The following is an 18,018-nucleotide window of genomic DNA, read 5'->3' on the forward strand; positions in this document are numbered from 1 at the left end:
CAAGTGACAAAACCGAAGGCTACGGCCATACTAAAGACTACGGTCACATAAAGGCTGCAGCCAAAATAATGCGATTCGGAGACGTCCGACTTCCGCTATAAATTAAAGGCCTTCAAACATTGAAAAACCAGTTAAGTCAGGCTACCCCCCGCAAAAGAAAAATATAAAGGGCTTCGATAAATTCGGCCCCTGAAAAATCTAAGGGCTTCGATAAATTCAGCCCTCGAATAATCCAAAGGCTTCGATAGCACCAGCCTTCGGAAAAACCTCAAGAGGTATTCAATTATATCTACACAAACAAAATGACTAATAAGGTTCCGATACATTGAGCCTTCAAAAAACCCAACGGGTATAAAAACACATGCTAAGGCATAACTAAAATTTCACTAAGTCTTTTATCCGAAAAGAGGGAAAAATTATATAGCCATTTTAGAGTCCAAAACAGCCCAATTCAAAGAGCCTAAGGGCCAATTTTAAAAGAGCCTAAGGGCCGATATACAAGAGCCTTATGGCCAGCTTAAAAGAGATATAGGACCAAAAGCTTATGGGACTCCGAGACTCCATTCTCATTCAACTCGGACCCAAAGGCCCCATTGTTCCGAGCTCACCTCAAATTGATTTTAAAGCTTAGCTCGAGGATCATCTAAAACCTTAAGGGGTACGAACTTGAGCATTAAAAACCTAAGGGTTTATTACGAGTCTGAACCGATACTCGAACTAAGTATTTGAATCATCGGAATTTTCCACAAACAGGGACAAAATAAAAGTCAACACAAATCAAGGATAGAGCAAAAAGATACTTTATATTCATAAGGGAAAATTACAAAACATATTTACAACTCCCGCAAGGGGCCCTTGCACAAGAAAGAAAGCCTAATCTATTTTCGAGGTCACACCCCCGGGAGTGTCGTCTTCAGAAACTACATCTCCAGCGGATCTATCTTCGGGAGTCTCATCTCCTTCGGGAACATCTTCTTCACCTTCCTCGTCCCCGGAGCCACTCACCACATCCTCATTATCGGAGGAGACAAGAAACCTAGCATCGGTTTCTCGCGCCTTTGCTTCGGCTATCTCCCCGGCGAGGTTGAACCCTCGGGCATGGATTTCTTCGAGAGTCTCCCTCCGGGCTCGGCACTTAGCCAATTCATTGCTACGTCTTCCTCGGTCAGAGGCCTCCCTCAACTCAGCTTGAACGGCTATGGTTTCCCTCAAGTATATAGAAATAGATTTATCGGCCGCAGCCTTCGTCTTCTCAGCTTTGGCTTTGGCTTGTACAGCTTCAGCCTTAGCCTGTGCAGCTTCGGCCCGGGCGTTAGCCAGCTCGGCCTCCAACCCCTCGATTTTCCTGGCCTAAGCCAGACCCTTCGCTTCAACGCCTCGGAGCTGAGCTTCAGCCGAGGCCAGTTGGGCCGTAATAGCTTCCTTGTTGGCAGCAAGTTGATCCATGTTCTTCTTCCACTGATGACAATCAGCCCGAACTTGATCTACCTCACCCTGGAGCTGCCCAATCATATCTAGCTTTTGCTGCAGCTGAGATATCGAAGTATTAGCCTCCGAAGTAGGGCCAAGAAGGCCGAACTTTGTTAAAATCACAGTTACCTGCTCATCTAGCTCGGACTCACTTTTTTGAGCTTTGGCCAATGTGGTTCGGAGATCCTTAAGCTCTTCTTCCTTCTGGCTACAGAGGAGCCTCAAGGATTTCTCTTCACCCAAAACCTTCTTGAGCTCAGCCTCACATTGGCTCAGCTCAGCTCTAATCTTCACAATGTCCTGTAAGTGGAATGGAGGCATATCAGTCAAAAGAAAAGAAAGGAAGAAAAAATTACGATAAAAAGGGCAAGTCCTTACCCGGGAAAGGAGACGTTGAGCCTCTTCAAAAATGGAGGATGCATGATTAAGGTCGTTGGCATCCTCAATCCCAGCATAGCAACCCTGAAAAGGATTGTCCTCGATAATCTTATTTGGGTCGGGCATACGCAAAACGTTGGCTTCTTCGATTGCCCCCTCAGAATAAGTTGGAAATGAAAGGGAGTGACCCATTGTCGCGGCGCCGAGCTCTTCACTTGGGGCGTTCTCATTAACATTGGGAGACTCAGCATTTACCCCCTCTGGTATAGTTGTTGAAGACGGAGGGACAATCTCGACCTCCGGGGATGCAGGGACCTTGCCCGTTTCTTCCTTCGGGGCATCCTCACCGCGGGACGAGGTTTCCGGTTCGGAAGGCTTGGCGACCTCGATTGGCTTCCTGGTCCGAGTCACCAGCGCCGACTCTTCATCATCATTTTCTTCATCATCCGGGGAGTCATGGGCCGAGTCTGCGCCCGTTTGAGCAAATCTTTTCCGCAGCCTTTGAGCGGGGGTTTTCTTGTCTTGAGGGCCTTCAGGTTTCGAGACCCTTTTCTTTTTTTGTCCTTCTCGGACTTCGGATTTGAAGGCTTGGTTTTTTCCCTGGGCGGAGCCGGCCTCATCTCGGATGCATCACCAAGGCCTGCACAGGCAAGCGTGAGTAAGTAAAAACGCCGCCAATGTATGGAAAATGTTGAAATTGCTGAAAGGAACTAAGCATGGTTCTTGGCCTCCCACTGGCCCTTCAATAATTCACGCTACTTGCGCTCATCGTAAGAAGAAGTGGCAGCTAACTTTCGGACCCAATCCTCGAGGTCGGGCACCGCTAAGGGCGCCCAAGCATTAGCTGCCAAAAGAAAGATAGAAGCGTTATGGAAAATGGAAGCAGAATATGAATAGATACTATTGATACCCAATTTTTCCCTAAGTATTTTTATGTACTCAAAATATCCTCAAAATAGCATATACATGCATATATAAGCATTCCCAAGAGTTTTGGTATTTTTCCTTATTTTAAATGAATTTATTGTCTATTTTAACAGTACAAAATCCAATAATTATTCCCAAAATTATCATTTTTTGTGAATAAATTATTTTATTCTCATATTTACACCAAATATAATTAAGGTAATTTTTTGTATATTTTTACAAATTTGTTTGGTATTTTTAAAGCTAAATTGCATGTAATTGCAATTATAGCCCATCTTGTGATTTATGACATTTTACGTTTATATAATTAGTCCCAGTATTTTTTTAATTAATATTTATATAATACTTATTTATCCAGTACGTTTAATTTGTTTTTAAAATCAGTAATAACATTTTTATAAAATTAAAAGGGGAAAATTGGCTATTTACAATTTGGCCTTATTGCATTTCAATTTTAGCCATTTTGGCACTCCATCTCAGCCCCAATTTAAAAACCCAATTACCCAGCCCAATTAACACGTCTACCCGATCCAAACCCTTTCTATCATACCCAAACCCGTTCCCCATTTAACCCGTTTAATCCCAGCCGTTGATCCTTTAGATCAACGGCTCTCCTCTTCCCTTTCCTTTTTTAATTCAAAAGACCCTAAAACCCTACCTCATTTTTTCTCGACCGCCGCCTCTGAATCCTCTCCTCTCTCAACTCTCTCTCAACTTACCCCAAACCCTAACCGCCGCCTCTCCTCAAAACCCTAATCTATGGCTTCTCAGGTCATCGGAGGCCTATACTAGCCTCTCATGGCTTCTGTGTGCTCGCTTCTAAAGGTCCAATGACAGATCTTGAAGGGTTTCGACAGCTTTGTTTCGTGACTGTTCTCCGGTCGTTCTTCAACCTTTTGGTCCGGCCAGTCGGGCTATTCAAGTTCGACCTTCGACTTCTTCTGCTCGATCAATGGCTTTTCCCAAAGGCTATTCGTCAAACTGGGTTTCTTAGCGAAACCCTAATCTCTAAGTTTCCTTCGATTTATTTTAGATCTTCCTGACTATGTGTGTTGTGAACCTTCTATGCGTTTTTTCTCGAAGATTCTTATATTTTTGCTTTCAGAAATTCTTTTATTTTCAACCTAGGGTTTCAATGTCTTAAAGTTAATTTCAAATCTCTTTCTAATTCTCGACAATGTTTTACTGGTGTTTTGTTTGTTGTTATTTAGCATGTGAAAAACCCTAATTTTCTTGGGGATTTTTTTGAGTTTTTCTTGGTCTGTTTGTTATGGTCGCTTGATTTGCCTAATTTTTATATCTAAGTTTAGCATGTGAAAACCCTATTTTGGGCTTATCCGAGGTTCTTGAACCATGTTTATTTGTTTATTCTGCTTATCTCCCTCCTAAATTCATTGATTTTTGTTGAAAACCCTAGTCTCTTTGGGGATCATTCAATTTCTTTGAAGTTGTTTGTGCAACTCGTCAGTTTGAAATTGCAGTAAATGCCTTCAATTCTCTTGACTATTTTGGTTCTGAGTTCTTTGCATGCTTCTGATCTTCTTCTTTATTGTTAAAACACTGAAACTTGACCATCATGCTTCGAATGTCTTCTTTTGGTTACTACTATATGCTGTTATTTTGCCATAACTTGGCTTCACGTGTCTATTACTTGTGCATTCATTTATATATACTGAGTTCCTTCTGTGATTGATTCTCAAAACTTGTGATCAATTTTCAAAACTTTTCCTTTGTGAAATGCTGATTTTTACTCGCCTGTTAAGGAGTAATTGATTCTTTTCCTTGATTGGCCTCCCTGAATCTTTTCAAAAATAATTTCAAACCTTGTACTTAGACTTAATTGCCCATTGCATTACCTTACTGCTTCTCTTATGGCAACAGCCATTCTATTTACAAGGCTTATTCTCCCTTTCCTTATTTAAATCCTGTTAGTATCCGTTTGAATAAGAATCCCCTGATTAAAGGAGAGTCTTATACTAATTTGATTCTGATTTGTGACCATGCCATATTTGTGATAGACTTGTATTTGTTACCTTATTTCTCTACACGTTTTTAAAGCTATAAATACTCTCCTCCCTTTTCTTTGAACACACACGAACACAGAATACCATCTGAGTTCACAATTCCCTTTCACTCTCTCTTTCTGATACTCACACTGCTGTGGACTTTACTCGCTTTCTTCTGCATTCTTTACTTCTATACCGGTATGTTTCAATTAGTTTATATGCCCCAAGAACAATGTGTTTAATTTTGTCCACATGTTTTCTAGCATATTATAACGTGTTTCCCCTTCTCTTACAGTCCAGCATTTAAATAATCTGTGCAGTTGTTTGTTTGTTGTGAATATGATGCTTTATGAATTCCCTTACCCCTTTTACCCCTTTGTATGTGAGTTTATTGTTCAGGGCATAGCAGCACCCCAATATTGCTGTCTATGATCCTGAACTGGGTTCATTGAACTCCTTAACTCAATCAATTCCCACTTCCCATTCTCCCATTATGTGCTTGAGCCTTGACTTAGGTCTGATAGTGTCCTAATCACTATCCAGACCTTTGTCTGACCATCAAAAGGTCTGCTCCTAACTTGTTCATCTAGCAAGTAGTCAGGGCTGTGCCAGCCTACCTTATGGCTAGGTATGACCACCACTTGTCATGGCCCCCTTAATTCCCTTTCACTTTGCACTTACTCCTAGCTATAAGTTCTGCCCCTCTCTTGCAAGCCATGCTTTGGGACCCCTGAGCTCCCTCTGAACTTGGATGCCTGAGGGCTGGCTATTCCACACTGCATCATCCTGTTCATAATGGCATCCTGGGTGTAAGCAATGCCTGGAATCCCTGAGGTTCCTTGAAACGTTGAAACACCCTGGATAATGAGAAGGCTTTGGAGATCTGGACCCCGGAGTTGGTTAAATACATATTATTGGACATTAAGATTGAATTAGGCTGCTTGGATCTAGCTGTTAGTTTTTGATGTATTTTTATTATTTCAGTTGATTCATTGGGTTGTAATAATTTGTATAGAACTCGGGGAATCTAGTAAAAGGGTGTGGGAGGGGTTTTACTTTCTTGCATCAATAAAGGGTAGATATCATGACTTTAGGACTTTAATTTTTCTACTAGAAATACTGCACATAAGATGGTTCGATGTTTCTGATTCAAGTCACCTAGATACCATGCCTATAGGGTTTAACGTTTAATTATGATATAAGTCATCTAGAAATCCTGCCTATAGGACCTTAACGTTCATGTAATCAGTGCATATAGAAATCATGCCTATAGGGAATGCATATGCATTAGGCAAACTGTAGGGTAAGTAAATAATTACCTCTTCTTACAAGTTCTTAACAGACCTTTTTTAATCAGATATAGATATCATAGGATTCCGCATCAAGTTCGTCTGATTCTTCTTAAGCAATAACAATCTGTTAACTGGTCTCTAATGTCTTAATGTTTTCAGCCTCAATCTTTTGACGAAAACTCTTTTGAATCAGTATACATTTGAGTTTTTCAAATCAGCACCTCTTCCGAAATGGTTTCTTTCTAAAATTCGGCTTAAACATTTTCCAACTAAGTTTTGGTCTTCCTGAAATTGTCTTTAAAACAGGTCTGCAGTTTACTCTTTCCTTAAGTAATTCTGACTCTGGAACTCCTTTTATGGTTTATACTCATGATTCTCTTAAAACTTATTTCTAAACTGACTGCAGTCTGTACTTTCCGGCATTACACTACTTTTCTAGAACCAATACTTTCTAAATCACTCGCTTAAAATACCTTAAGGTCGTACAATTGGATCCAAGTTGCCTAATGTGGGCTTCCTGTCTAAACGTATGTATCGAACCAGTCCGCTCGCTGCTTAATTTTTAATTTTAAAGACCATAACCAGTATGTGTAAAGGCATGCTAAACTAGATGTTATCTGATTTACGGGGTTTATACGAGCCTTACCTGTTTGTATGTTCATTTCCCCTACTTGTTACTTGTTTTTGAATGTCGATTAGAATTTTTGTCCTTTAAACTCCATAAAGGCCCCATCCCTTTCTTCCCCTTTTAGGATTAGAAGTCCTAATGCCCCGGACTGATAGCTTGGGACGGGTAATAGCATGCAATAGGCAAACGATACCATTCCGCGCTCCAATACCTTAACGGGGTGGGAAAGGGTAGACATGGAGATGATGATTACACGATAACACTATGCGTACAATTGAGTACCAGTGTTGTGCGAATGATCCATGTAATATATAAACCTAGGACCCCCCTGCCTCTTTATTAGTTTAACAATTTTCTGAATCTTAAAAAGCTGTTGGACTTTCGACTTCTGATTTTCACTTAATTTTCAGATTGTTCGCACTAAGTACTTGACTTCTTCCTACTTGCACTTTTAACTAAACTGCTCTGTCCCTAAAATTCAGCACTTTTTTTAACCTTTTGTGCTCCTTATTTGTAATAATTTTCTCGTATTTGCAATGCTTGTTTGTTTGCATTAAAAGTCACAATTGTAGCATGGCCGGGAACCACACTAGTGGATCTTGAGGGGTGCTTAACACCTTCCCCTCGAGATAATTTCTAGCCCTTACCCAAACTCTGGTTCTTCATCTCAAATTCTTCCTTAAAGTGTCCTAATGCACTATAATCATTAGGTGGCGACTCTTCAAACTCCAAAAAACCCAATTCTCGCAAGGGAATAGAGTTGTCCTCCCGAATATCGTGAACCCGATTCCGCGAGGAAAAAGGGGGCGTCGACAGATACGGGAATACGGACTCCACTTACGGCTAAAGTTCTACCTCTCCGGGAACGGCATTTTATCTCCGGGGATGACGTCCGAAGTTCTACTCTAACAAACCGACTCATCCAACCCCGATCTTTGGGTTCGTAGGTACTGGCAAAGAAGGCTTTCGTTGTTCGGCGTTGCAGCTTGATGAGCCCTCAAAATAACTGGGGCCGATATAATCGAACCAGGTGGCTGAGGGTGAATTCCAAACCCTCGGCCTTCTTAGAGAAATACCGCAACATGATCACGATACGCCAAAAAGAAGGGTGAATTTGGCCGAGGGTGACTTCGTACCTTTTCCAGAATTCAATCACCACCGGGTCGAGGGGACCCAGTGTGAAGGGGTAAGTGTAGACACTTAAGAACCCCTCCACGTGGGTAGTAATGATTTCGCCGGGTTTCGGGATCTGAACCTCGACCCTATCTCCCCAACCACAGTCCTTCTTTACATCCTCGACAAGCTTCGTCGTTATCAAGCTAATATATCGAGACGCATGTTCGCATCGACCTGGGACATCAGGGGGATTCTCAATACTAAAGTCCTTCTTAATAATGCAAGGACCAGGGGTGATCTCCTCAAGTGTTGGCGGCACCACCGGTCTGGCCGGCCGGGAGGCAGAAGAAGACGATGCTTTGTCCTTTTTGGGGACCGTCTTGGAAGTTTTGGCCATAGTTACAAGCTAAAGAATATAGATTGCACAGGGGTGTATTGTCTCTGGCAAGAGCTTGACGTTTTTCGACGCTTAAAAAGGCGGAGGAAATGGGTGATTGGAGAAAGAGATGAAGATGGGAAAGGGATGAAGAAAGAGTAAAGTTCTTTACTTAGAGGAATCGCCTCATATTTATAGAAGGGAAACGACGGATCGGCGGCATTAGTGGCCGACCAATACTGGCATGCATTCAATGTTTTTGGGGAAGCGGACCGACGGGAAATTTCGATCACTTCGAATGCTTGCATCACAGAGATGACGCCATCACTAAGGACTTCGAATATCCAAATCGTTTCATATCATTTCATTCTAAGAATTGTGGGGACTATCTGTATGCAGTAGAAATCGGAGAGCTCGATCTCTAAGATTGGATTACACTCCGAGTCCGAGTTCTGGAAGCTCGAAGTAAGAGTCAAGCCAGGCCCGGATGAGCGCACCTCGAGAAGAAAATCGGGGACCCGACATGATCTGCCTCGAGGGCAGTACAATTGCGAGGACACTTAAGAAAGAGCGGAAATTTCCAAGAACACGTGGGTCAGGGTATAAAGTAAGGGATAAGATTTGTACGAAATAGTACAAGTCCGTACTAGGTTGTTATACAGTTGTACCAATAGAATTCTTTACCATAATTGAGAATGTACCATATTAGGGTTTTCCCCTCCTATTAAAAGGAGACCCTAATCATTTGTAAGGAGATCTCATTCTCTGCAATAGAACATTCTATTCTGCTTTTCTTGTTTACCGTGCTCAACAATTGTTCTTCAGCTTTATTGTCTTTACTTTATTGTTCATACTTTATTGCTCTTAGCTCACCTCGAGGCCCCTGAGATAATCGAGCTGGAGGTCCTTATTGCTCTAACAACATTGGTTTGGTCCATCAATTCTTCTTACTTAAACTTAATATTATTTGTACATTCACTAGTATTGGAATAAATCACATATCTTTAAAACCACAAATCATATTTAATTGTTACTCACATTTTTCGTAAACATCGTTAATATATATAATCTATAATATTTTCTTACAAATTATATTATTTATAAATTTATGGTATAAAATAATTTTATATTAAATTATATGTGATGAATATGTAAGAAAGAGAAAAAGATAGATTGAATTAATAGAAACAAGAAAATAAAATTTAAATAAAAGATAATAATATAATATTGAAGAGAGAAGAATATAAAATCGAATATTCTTTTTTGGCGTAAAAAATGAAGTAATGCTTGAAATAACTTTACTGTAGTTTGAAGAAAACTGCATTTTGGAGGAGAAAATGAAAGTTAGGGTTGGAGATTAACGCTTTAGTTTTCTTATCCCAACTTCATCGAAATCAGCACAAAGAGGTCCCTTCTCATGGAAAACGGAGATATTTGTTGCCTCATCTTTTGGTCCACCACATCTTCACATGCACCTTTTCAATCCCAACACCCCATATGCATTAAGAAAAAGGAAAAAAGATATGCTTGTTTCCTTCGCTCAGATAAAGAAGGAGACAATGCACAAGCAGGCGTATCTAAAAACAAGAAATTAAAATTCATTCTTTGTTAGAAAGAAAGCAGAAAGGAACACTTAGGCATGAACTTGGTTTAAGCGCCCCCATTAACACGCCTCAAACTTTGTAAGTTTCCAATGAGTCTAATATTAGTCTTTGTCAGCACTCTTTTGCATCCCTGTTACAATATTGACAACTAATACTACCCAAAACTAATTAACCACACACTAGTGCAGCTCGCAAGACGGCAAAATAGCATTAGAACAAAGGCCTAATGAATGACCGCATTCTATAACATGAACTACCTAAACTAGTTTTTGAAATTCACCATGAAGGAGAAGTGTAAGGAGATCCTGAGGATAACGAAGTGTTGTTACTGTTGGAAGTTCCAGAAGTGCCGAGTGACCTAGCATCTCTTAGTGAAACTGAACATGCCACAGCTGGAAGTTTCTTCATTGGAGTTAATGGGAGTGAAGAGGGACTAGATAATGATGATTGGCCACTACCATTGTCGTCTTTCCCAGAAGAATGAATTTTTTCGAGACGTGAAGGCAATGAATCAGGCGTTTCAAATAGGGTATCACCTCTGCTAGGCCTGCAGGCTTCGTTATCGTAAATGGGATTGGATATGTATACTAATTGCTTCTTTGTAGCACCACCGTCAACTCCTTCAATGTCACTACTAGTGCTGCACTGGAGTGGAAATTGATGGACTAGTTTAGGGGATAAATTCGAAATGAAGGGATGGGAATGTGGTGAAGAAAAAATAAGCCCAACTTGATGATGAATGGAGGAGACTTGCGGAGAGCTTTGCATTTCAAGGTCGAACTTGTCGTTGCGAGTAACTGCAGGGATGAGAAAGTTTCTAGGAGCATGAAGAACCCCTTGCGCATAGAAGTCACTGAGAGTTGAAGCAGTTGAATGGTTTTGTTGTTGCCGGGGTGGTTCCTTGGAGCTTTGGGCCGCAGTAGCGGAGGTGGTGGAATTCAGAGGTGTCTTTTGGAGCTGTCGTCCTTGACGAATTAAGAGTGAGCAGTAGAGCTCAGCAAGTAGAACTAAGACGAGGCCTAAAACTATTGCGAGGCTCACCACCATTACTAATGTTGCTGCCATTACAACGCCTGGTTTACCCTACAATCTCTCTCTTTATATATATATATATAATCAACAACAAACCCAGTGTATGTCCACAAGTAGGGTTTGGGGAGAGTAGTGTATACGCATACCTTACCCCTATCTTTAAGAAGGCAGAGAGTCTGTTTCCGGTAGACCCTCGACTCATGAAAGATAAAGGAAGGGGCAATGATAAGCAAACCAATCAGAAAACCAAGCGAAAACACAAAACTAACACTAGGTAGTGCAAATAGAAAACCAAAACGAAGGCAACAAAAAGTAATAACACAAGTCTAGAAATACGAAAATACACGAAAGACACTAAGCGATGTACTAAAGCAACTATAACAAACAATAACAAAGCTTGGCCACCTAACCCTCTACCCTAACTCCCTACCCCCCCCCCCCCCTCCCTCTCTCTATATATATATATAATATATATATATATTTATCTATCTATCTATGTGTGCTGATATGGGTGTTGAGAAACAAGATAATCTTGTAAAATAAAAGTGACTTTGGAAGCGTGAGGAAATTTTGGCGGGAAAATAACATTTTTACTCGTGTGTGAGTTGAGAAAAGCAATGCCAGATAGAAGGAATCCAAGGGAGTAGTAGTAGGAGAAAAGCTTTCGTAAGTACATGCCCAAGCTTTTGCTCTGAGCAAACGAGGGCTTTCTGACAGCAAGTCAATTTGGCCAACTTTTTAGGAAAACAAAACATTTGTCTGTGCTCTTTACTTTCGAGTTGAAATAGGTCTCCTTGCTGACAAAAGAAACCACGTCTAAGCTGCCACTAAACAAATAATACCAGTCAAATGCTTCCTTCAATAGTATTTTCAATCTTTAACGCAAAAGACAACTTTATCTTAAGTCCACGAAAGCAGCACTCCAGTAGGGGGGGCACGCATACATAGGAACAGTAACTCAAAGAATCTCATAGCCTCAAAGATCAAGGTTACATATGAATAATGAATGTTTACAGTTTTACAATCAACTTGTACACAAATGGGATATAGAGCAAGGAACAGCTAAAGCCGTAAATGTGCCTGGACATTTGTTACGCCATGAAACATGTTATATGATGCAGCTCTAGGCCTCCTACCTGTAGTATTAGGAAACTTGTGCCTATGAGAACATCAAGATGAATATTTTGGGTACAGGTTGTCAAGTAATACAGGTTCCAAGTTAACAGGTTCCAGTCAGTAAACAGCTAAGGACAAGATCAACCTGTGTAAATGAATGTGAAGAGGTAACACACACAGAGTAAACAAAAATGGTTACCATTCCCCAAGGTTAACCTATTATTAAAATTATCGGCCTCTTAAAGCAGCAAATCGGGCAGTCAAATCATCATAATCTGGTAGTTTTGGATGCACATGACATGCCTGGTTGTCTGGCTGAAATGAATTGGCACGAGCAAATACCTTTGTTGCCTCTGATGGAGCAGTTTGCTCATGTGGGAGGGAAATAGATCTTTTGGGGAAAGGAAGCATATCTGATCCCATTTCATGTTGATCTCTGTTGGTTTGACTATTTGAGGATTCATCAGGAGTTGTCAGATGTGAAAGATGAGCTTGTGGCTTTTTCCTCAAAGTTTCCACATCACATTTTGATGGTTTTTTACTGTAATGCAGCAACAGTTTATCTATCATTCTTTCCTCATCATCTTTCTGATGGCTTTCATCCTCAAACAATATCTGCAAGCCTTTCCTCGAATGTTCCCTTCTCCGGCTACTTGAACTTTTCTTGACCACTCTGGCATCTTCAGACTTCCCCTCTTCGCCGCGATTTGACACTGATTTATGGTGCTTTCTCCTTACAGATCTTGGTTTTGGCAAGGTCAAACCATCCTTATGAGAGAATTCTTTCTCATGACCGTGACTATTTAGTACAGGAAACCCAGTTTGAGCCTCATGATCAGGAAGATCTGATTCTTTATTGGTCTTGTTTGTATCAAGTTTATTGCATGGAGAGGTACTTCTGAAATGCCCATCATATTCAGAAGCAGACTGCTTAGAACCCTTAGGGGCTCTTTCTTTGCTATCACTTGGTTTTACATAGGGAGGAGGAACGGCTTTCTCTTTGGACTTAATATATGGTGGAGGGAGAGCAAGGTTGGCATAGGATGTCAACCTATTTCCATTTTCCTGCTGAACCATTCTTGTTGAGTTAACAGTATTCTTTTCAAAGGCTGTGTTCCAAGCAGAAGAGACATCATCAGTTTTGAAAGGGAGTCCCCTACTCTCTGATCTTTCCATGAGAATCTGACCATGATTTTCATTGTATCTAGTGAATTTATTATCAAAACTTTCTAGCCTCTCCCCATGTGATGAACTGCCTGATTTTGCTTTCTTTATTGAATTATCATCTTTCTCTAGGACTGCTTTGTTTCTTGCCCTTGTCAGTTCCACCTCTTTATCAAACAACATATCATGTTTTCGCCCCTTGAAATAACTAGCTTCCTGCTTTATAAGCGATTTATTTCCTTGCATATTTGATTCATTCGTTTCAGAGGAATGAAGATCCCGCTGCTCTTTCTTTAAGACAATACCATCTCTGCCAGTCTGTATATAATGTTGATCATTAAAGCCCTTGTGCCTTTCACCAAGTGCAACATCGAGTCTATCAGTTTTTGAACCACCACCCTTGCCACTTGGTAGGATGTGGTTTCCAGTAGAAGAATGTGAAGATCCACTGCTGTTTGGTTTGGCCTACAATAATCAAGGAAAATGCAATGCTGAAACTTCACTTGTATCTATATTTGGGGAAAAGTTATGTTTCATTTCCCCAGATAGTTGTTGTTGAAAGAAGTAGCAAATTAGGATACTTAAGGATGAACGTTCATTTTGGAGGCAAACACTAACAACAATTTTACACCTTTTAGCAGCCAATGGTAATCTCAGTTTTGAACAAAAAAGATGTACCTGTGCAAGTGCCATCCTTTGTTGAAATCCCATGGAGTCCCACCTTATAGAAAATTCTAAAGCTATATCTTGCAACAACTGAATTCTCTTCTCCATTGCAGGGGGTCTTGAAGATAATTTCTCGACAAACTAATTGCACTGAAGTAAGTCAGATATAAAAGACAGATAAAACAAGATGTGTAGGACAGTATAATAAACAAATTACCTTCTGGTTAACAAAACATTCTAAGGAGTTCCCATATCTCTCCTGAAATAAATCCCTTAGCTCTCTCAATTCTGGCAAATCGGAGAATCTTGCTGCAGCAAACATCAATGATGCCACAGCTTCTCTGCAGTCCTCAGGACAGTCCCTGGATATAGACAGTATGTGTCAATTACTTACTATCATATTTGGGGAACAATGGTTTTGTTAAGTGTCCTGCATTGGTCAAGGGAAGGATTGTTGTCTCCTTACATGATCTTGGGTTTTCTCACCTCATGAGCTACCTTTTGCGATTTGAGTTAGGCCCAGTGTTGTCAAAGGCAAAAATTGCTAAAAAGTGCTCGAGCTCTATTTGGTATTAAGCTCAAAGCGCAGTTAAAGTGTGAGCTTTAGTTAAAAAAGGCGCAATGAAGAAAAAATAAAAATATATATATAATGCGAGAAAAAAGTGACAACTTCATTAATAATGATTTCCTTATTAATTAATATATCTTTTTGTCAAACATATTTGTTGCTTAGTACCCGCTATATTCAAGATAGAACTTATGGGCAATGAGCTGCATGCCTTAGTGCCTTATCTACATTAAAAGTGCAACCTAAGTGAGACGAAACATCTGCCTTGAGCTTCTTTGAGCTTCAAGGCTTAAATGCGCCTCAAATGGACTTTTGACAAAACTGGACTTAGGACCAAGATCTATTTTCTTAATATGGAACCAGAACCAGACCATTCCTCCTATTCTTGGTTTATCCAAAATTGGGCTCCCATTTCTATTGTCCAAGCACCAAATGTCCAGCTTAGCATGGGGGTGTTGTTAAGTGTCCCGCAATGGTTGAGGGGGTTGTCGTCTCTTATGTAATCTTGGGCCATCATCATCGCATGAGCTCACTTTTTGAGTTGATAAGAAACCCAAGGCCCATTTTCTCAAACAAGTTTCACCTCTTTGGCCAGTTGCGATGTCCAATAGTCATAATCAGTGTGTTAAAAAAAGAAGTGAAACGGTTGTAATTCACTGTAAGATCTTTCTAAAGAGACAAGAACTCACTGTAAGACCTTCTAAAAGAGGCAATATTTAAGGATACAATTTACGGTTAACCTTTAAAGCCTTACACAAGCTAGATTTAGCACAGAATGGAAGTTTCAGTACAATCCCATTAAAATTGAGGATGTATGGAGAAACTTTGGTTTGTCTAGTCAACAAGGCATTTCACTGGGAGCACCTTGGTTTGAGATCAGATTATACTGCTTAAACGACTAGAAAAAAGTGAAACGGTAAGAAACCGGTGAACTCAACCGCACTCTCTACTTGACATTTAACTTACTAAAGTTCATTGATGGTAAGAAGTGCGGAACTTTCTGAGAATTTCCATCAGTCAATTGATGGATCTTTCAAAGTCTATGCCATGTCACCTTCGTCCCAACATAAGATGCTGATAAGTGATGGTCCAGTTTGCAATAAGATGGCACTTCCAGATTAAAGATAGTTAGGCCCAATCTACAGAAAAGAATATTGTCTATGATGATGTATTTGGTACTAAATCTGGCCTTTCCTTTTAAGAATTCACAACAAACAACTGGTTGAGCTTGAAATAAAATGCATGGACCAGTGGGTGATCCGTACATTGTGTAGTTAGCTTTTAGCCAGTTAATTTACATGAAAATATTGTTTATCACTTTGAGTAAGAACAAACTACCAAATATGAATATTTAAACAAGTTCAACAAATTGAATTCACATTCTTCATAAGGTTTCAAGAAACTACAAAGTCCTTTTGCATTGTGTTGCATCATGACTCATGTAAAGGCTCATGTGCGACTTGCTTAATTGAAGCCTTAAGGTAGCTCGTTTTCCAATTTAGTTAGATCTCTCGTGGTATCCTATTTAAAAGAATTACTCGTATCTGTTACAAACCAGATGTTCCCAAGTAGAAACTTTTTCCTTAACCAACCTTTTTTTTATAAATAATTGTGTAATCCACTATAGAGATTAAAATTGCATTGAATGAAAGTAATGATATACCTTAATTTCTGCATGTAGGAGAGCTGCTTTACAATATATTCACAAGATTGTTCCACAAAGTCGTAGCAGGATAAGAGGCTCTGCCCTAGCAAAATTTCTTCAGTCTGCCTCACCTCGTCAGAAATCATTAAACCACATTAGATTCTAATTTTTCAGGATATAAAAGAGTGTTTAAAGAAAAGAAAGAATGCAATAAGCCTTGACTTTTCATTTGCCTTTACCAAATCCAATTCCATACTTCTTCTGGCATTAACTAATATTTTTGTTCCGATGATTCTAAAAGGAAGTTCCTAATGCTATGAATTCCAATCAATTAAACTGCATCCATCCAGAATTCCATTTTCATCATGTTCTTAGTGGGCGTTTGGACATAAGAATTGTAAAATTCTGAAAAAAAATGAAATTTGAAAAATGATATTTGAAATTTGGACATAAATATAATTTTGTTGTTTTTGAATTTTTGTGAGTGATGTGAGTGAAAATTTTGAAAAAACTGCTTTTTGGAATTTTCAAATTTTCGAAAAATTCCAAAATTCATCTTAAAAAAAAATTTGAAAATTTTCTGGCCAAGCAGTGATAACGAAAAAAAAGTAACAAAAAAATCGAAAAAAATGAAAAATTTCTCATGGCCAAACGGTCTCTTAGATTTTCACTTTTTTTCAAAGCATAAGAACGGATCCAAACACAATTGTTTTCAGTAAAAAATTCAGTCAAATAACGAACTAAACAAATAGATAGAACGCAGTAAATTCAAATCGGTATAAAATTATTGTAGAAAAAGAACTTAAAGCACGAAAAAGCTTTATAAAAAAAAGAAAAGAAATAAATCACCCTTCCAAAAGCATTAATATCGAGGCCATTATCAAGCAATTTGGCAAGATCTTCCTTCAAAAACCTTTGTTTCGCCTCTGCTCTCCGTCTCACCACCTCGATTCGTGTCCTCGTTGCCTTTATCAGCGATTTGCTTCATTCATTTCAAAACCAAACTCAAAACACAAATCGGAATATCCATATAGAAAAAGAAAAAAAGAAAAAGTCTAACCATTTGGAGCTGAATCCACGGTTTAGTATACCATCAAGCATCTCTGATCTCAGTAGTCCTTCACTTCCAAATAAATCCCTCTTCACTTTTCAGCTTCAAGTAATCGTGTGTATATATTTGTGCAAGTCATGTAAACAGATCTATAAATACACAAAGTGAGCTTCAAACACGAGATTTGTAAAAGTATGGTTGTTTGTATGTATAAAACTGTGTGTGTATGTGCAGAGAGCAGTGATAAGTGTAGCAGACACTTTGGATTTGGGAGTTTTTTAGGGGACTTTCTGGAATTTTTCTTTTAATACAGAAATAATGACAAAGGGGGTCTAACGGATTTCAAAGCTGTCCTTTTCTCGACTTTTTATTACTCCTTTTTCTGTTTTGTTTTCTTACCGTTTTAATTTTCGTCATGTTTGGTTAAACTAGCCTTTATGAACGTGTTTCGGACGTTATTGCCCGTCAATCATCACACATGAATATTTAGGTAATAACAAAATGGACAAGATTTCAAGAAATATATGAGAAGACTTGGTTACTAACCATAAGAACTTGTTGAAAATCCTGAAAGGTGACGATTTTCATCCAAATTGGTTTTGATGCTTGCTTCATGTTGTGACTTTTTAGGAGTCGTTTGGCAGGAGGTATTAGAAAAAATAATGCAAGCATTAACTCTGTGCATTATTAATATCTTATTTGATATATTTTTTCAACTTGTGTATAACTTTTTTTTTTGTGTATAACTAATGCTTGTATTATAGAAATGCCGAGGCGGACGGGCCGATCGCATAAGAATATGATACATGATACTGCCGAGGCGAACGACCTAATCCCATAAGAGTGTGTTACAATATTCTGCCGAGGCGAATGGCCCGATCCCATAAGAGTGTTTTATAGAAATGTCGAGGCGAACAGACCGATCTTATAAGAGTGTGGTACAATAATATCTTGACGAGGTCAATGGCCCGATCCCATA

At 39.4% G+C, this 18,018-nt stretch overlaps 3 protein-coding genes across 3 annotated transcripts; all 3 read right to left on the bottom strand.

Annotated features, from left to right (window-relative positions):
* Positions 1 to 873: 873 nt before the first annotated feature.
* LOC109236431 (MAP7 domain-containing protein 2-like) lies at positions 874 to 8,214 on the bottom strand. The gene is made up of 4 exons (XM_019402615.1): positions 7,977 to 8,214; positions 1,849 to 2,468; positions 1,600 to 1,770; positions 874 to 1,350 (listed from the first exon to the last, which is right to left on the bottom strand). The coding sequence occupies exons 1-4, from the start codon at positions 8,212 to 8,214 to the stop codon at positions 874 to 876; spliced, it is 1,506 nt and encodes a 501-aa protein (XP_019258160.1).
* A 1,592-nt stretch (positions 8,215 to 9,806) lies between these two features.
* On the bottom strand, positions 9,807 to 11,219 carry LOC109236444. Its single transcript, XM_019402625.1, has one exon. It carries the CDS (start codon positions 10,860 to 10,862, stop codon positions 10,074 to 10,076), a length of 789 nt encoding a protein of 262 aa, XP_019258170.1. The 5' UTR covers positions 10,863 to 11,219; the 3' UTR covers positions 9,807 to 10,073.
* A 553-nt stretch (positions 11,220 to 11,772) lies between these two features.
* LOC109236411 lies at positions 11,773 to 17,429 on the bottom strand. The gene is made up of 6 exons (XM_019402586.1): positions 17,049 to 17,429; positions 16,838 to 16,970; positions 16,007 to 16,110; positions 13,993 to 14,137; positions 13,788 to 13,916; positions 11,773 to 13,574 (listed from the first exon to the last, which is right to left on the bottom strand). The coding sequence occupies exons 1-6, from the start codon at positions 17,087 to 17,089 to the stop codon at positions 12,174 to 12,176; spliced, it is 1,953 nt and encodes a 650-aa protein (XP_019258131.1). The 5' UTR covers positions 17,090 to 17,429; the 3' UTR covers positions 11,773 to 12,173.
* Between the last annotated feature and the right edge of the window lie 589 nt (positions 17,430 to 18,018).

This window comes from Nicotiana attenuata, unplaced genomic scaffold (genome assembly GCF_001879085.1).
Source record: "Nicotiana attenuata strain UT unplaced genomic scaffold, NIATTr2, whole genome shotgun sequence".
Classification (NCBI taxonomy): Eukaryota; Viridiplantae; Streptophyta; class Magnoliopsida; order Solanales; family Solanaceae; genus Nicotiana; species Nicotiana attenuata.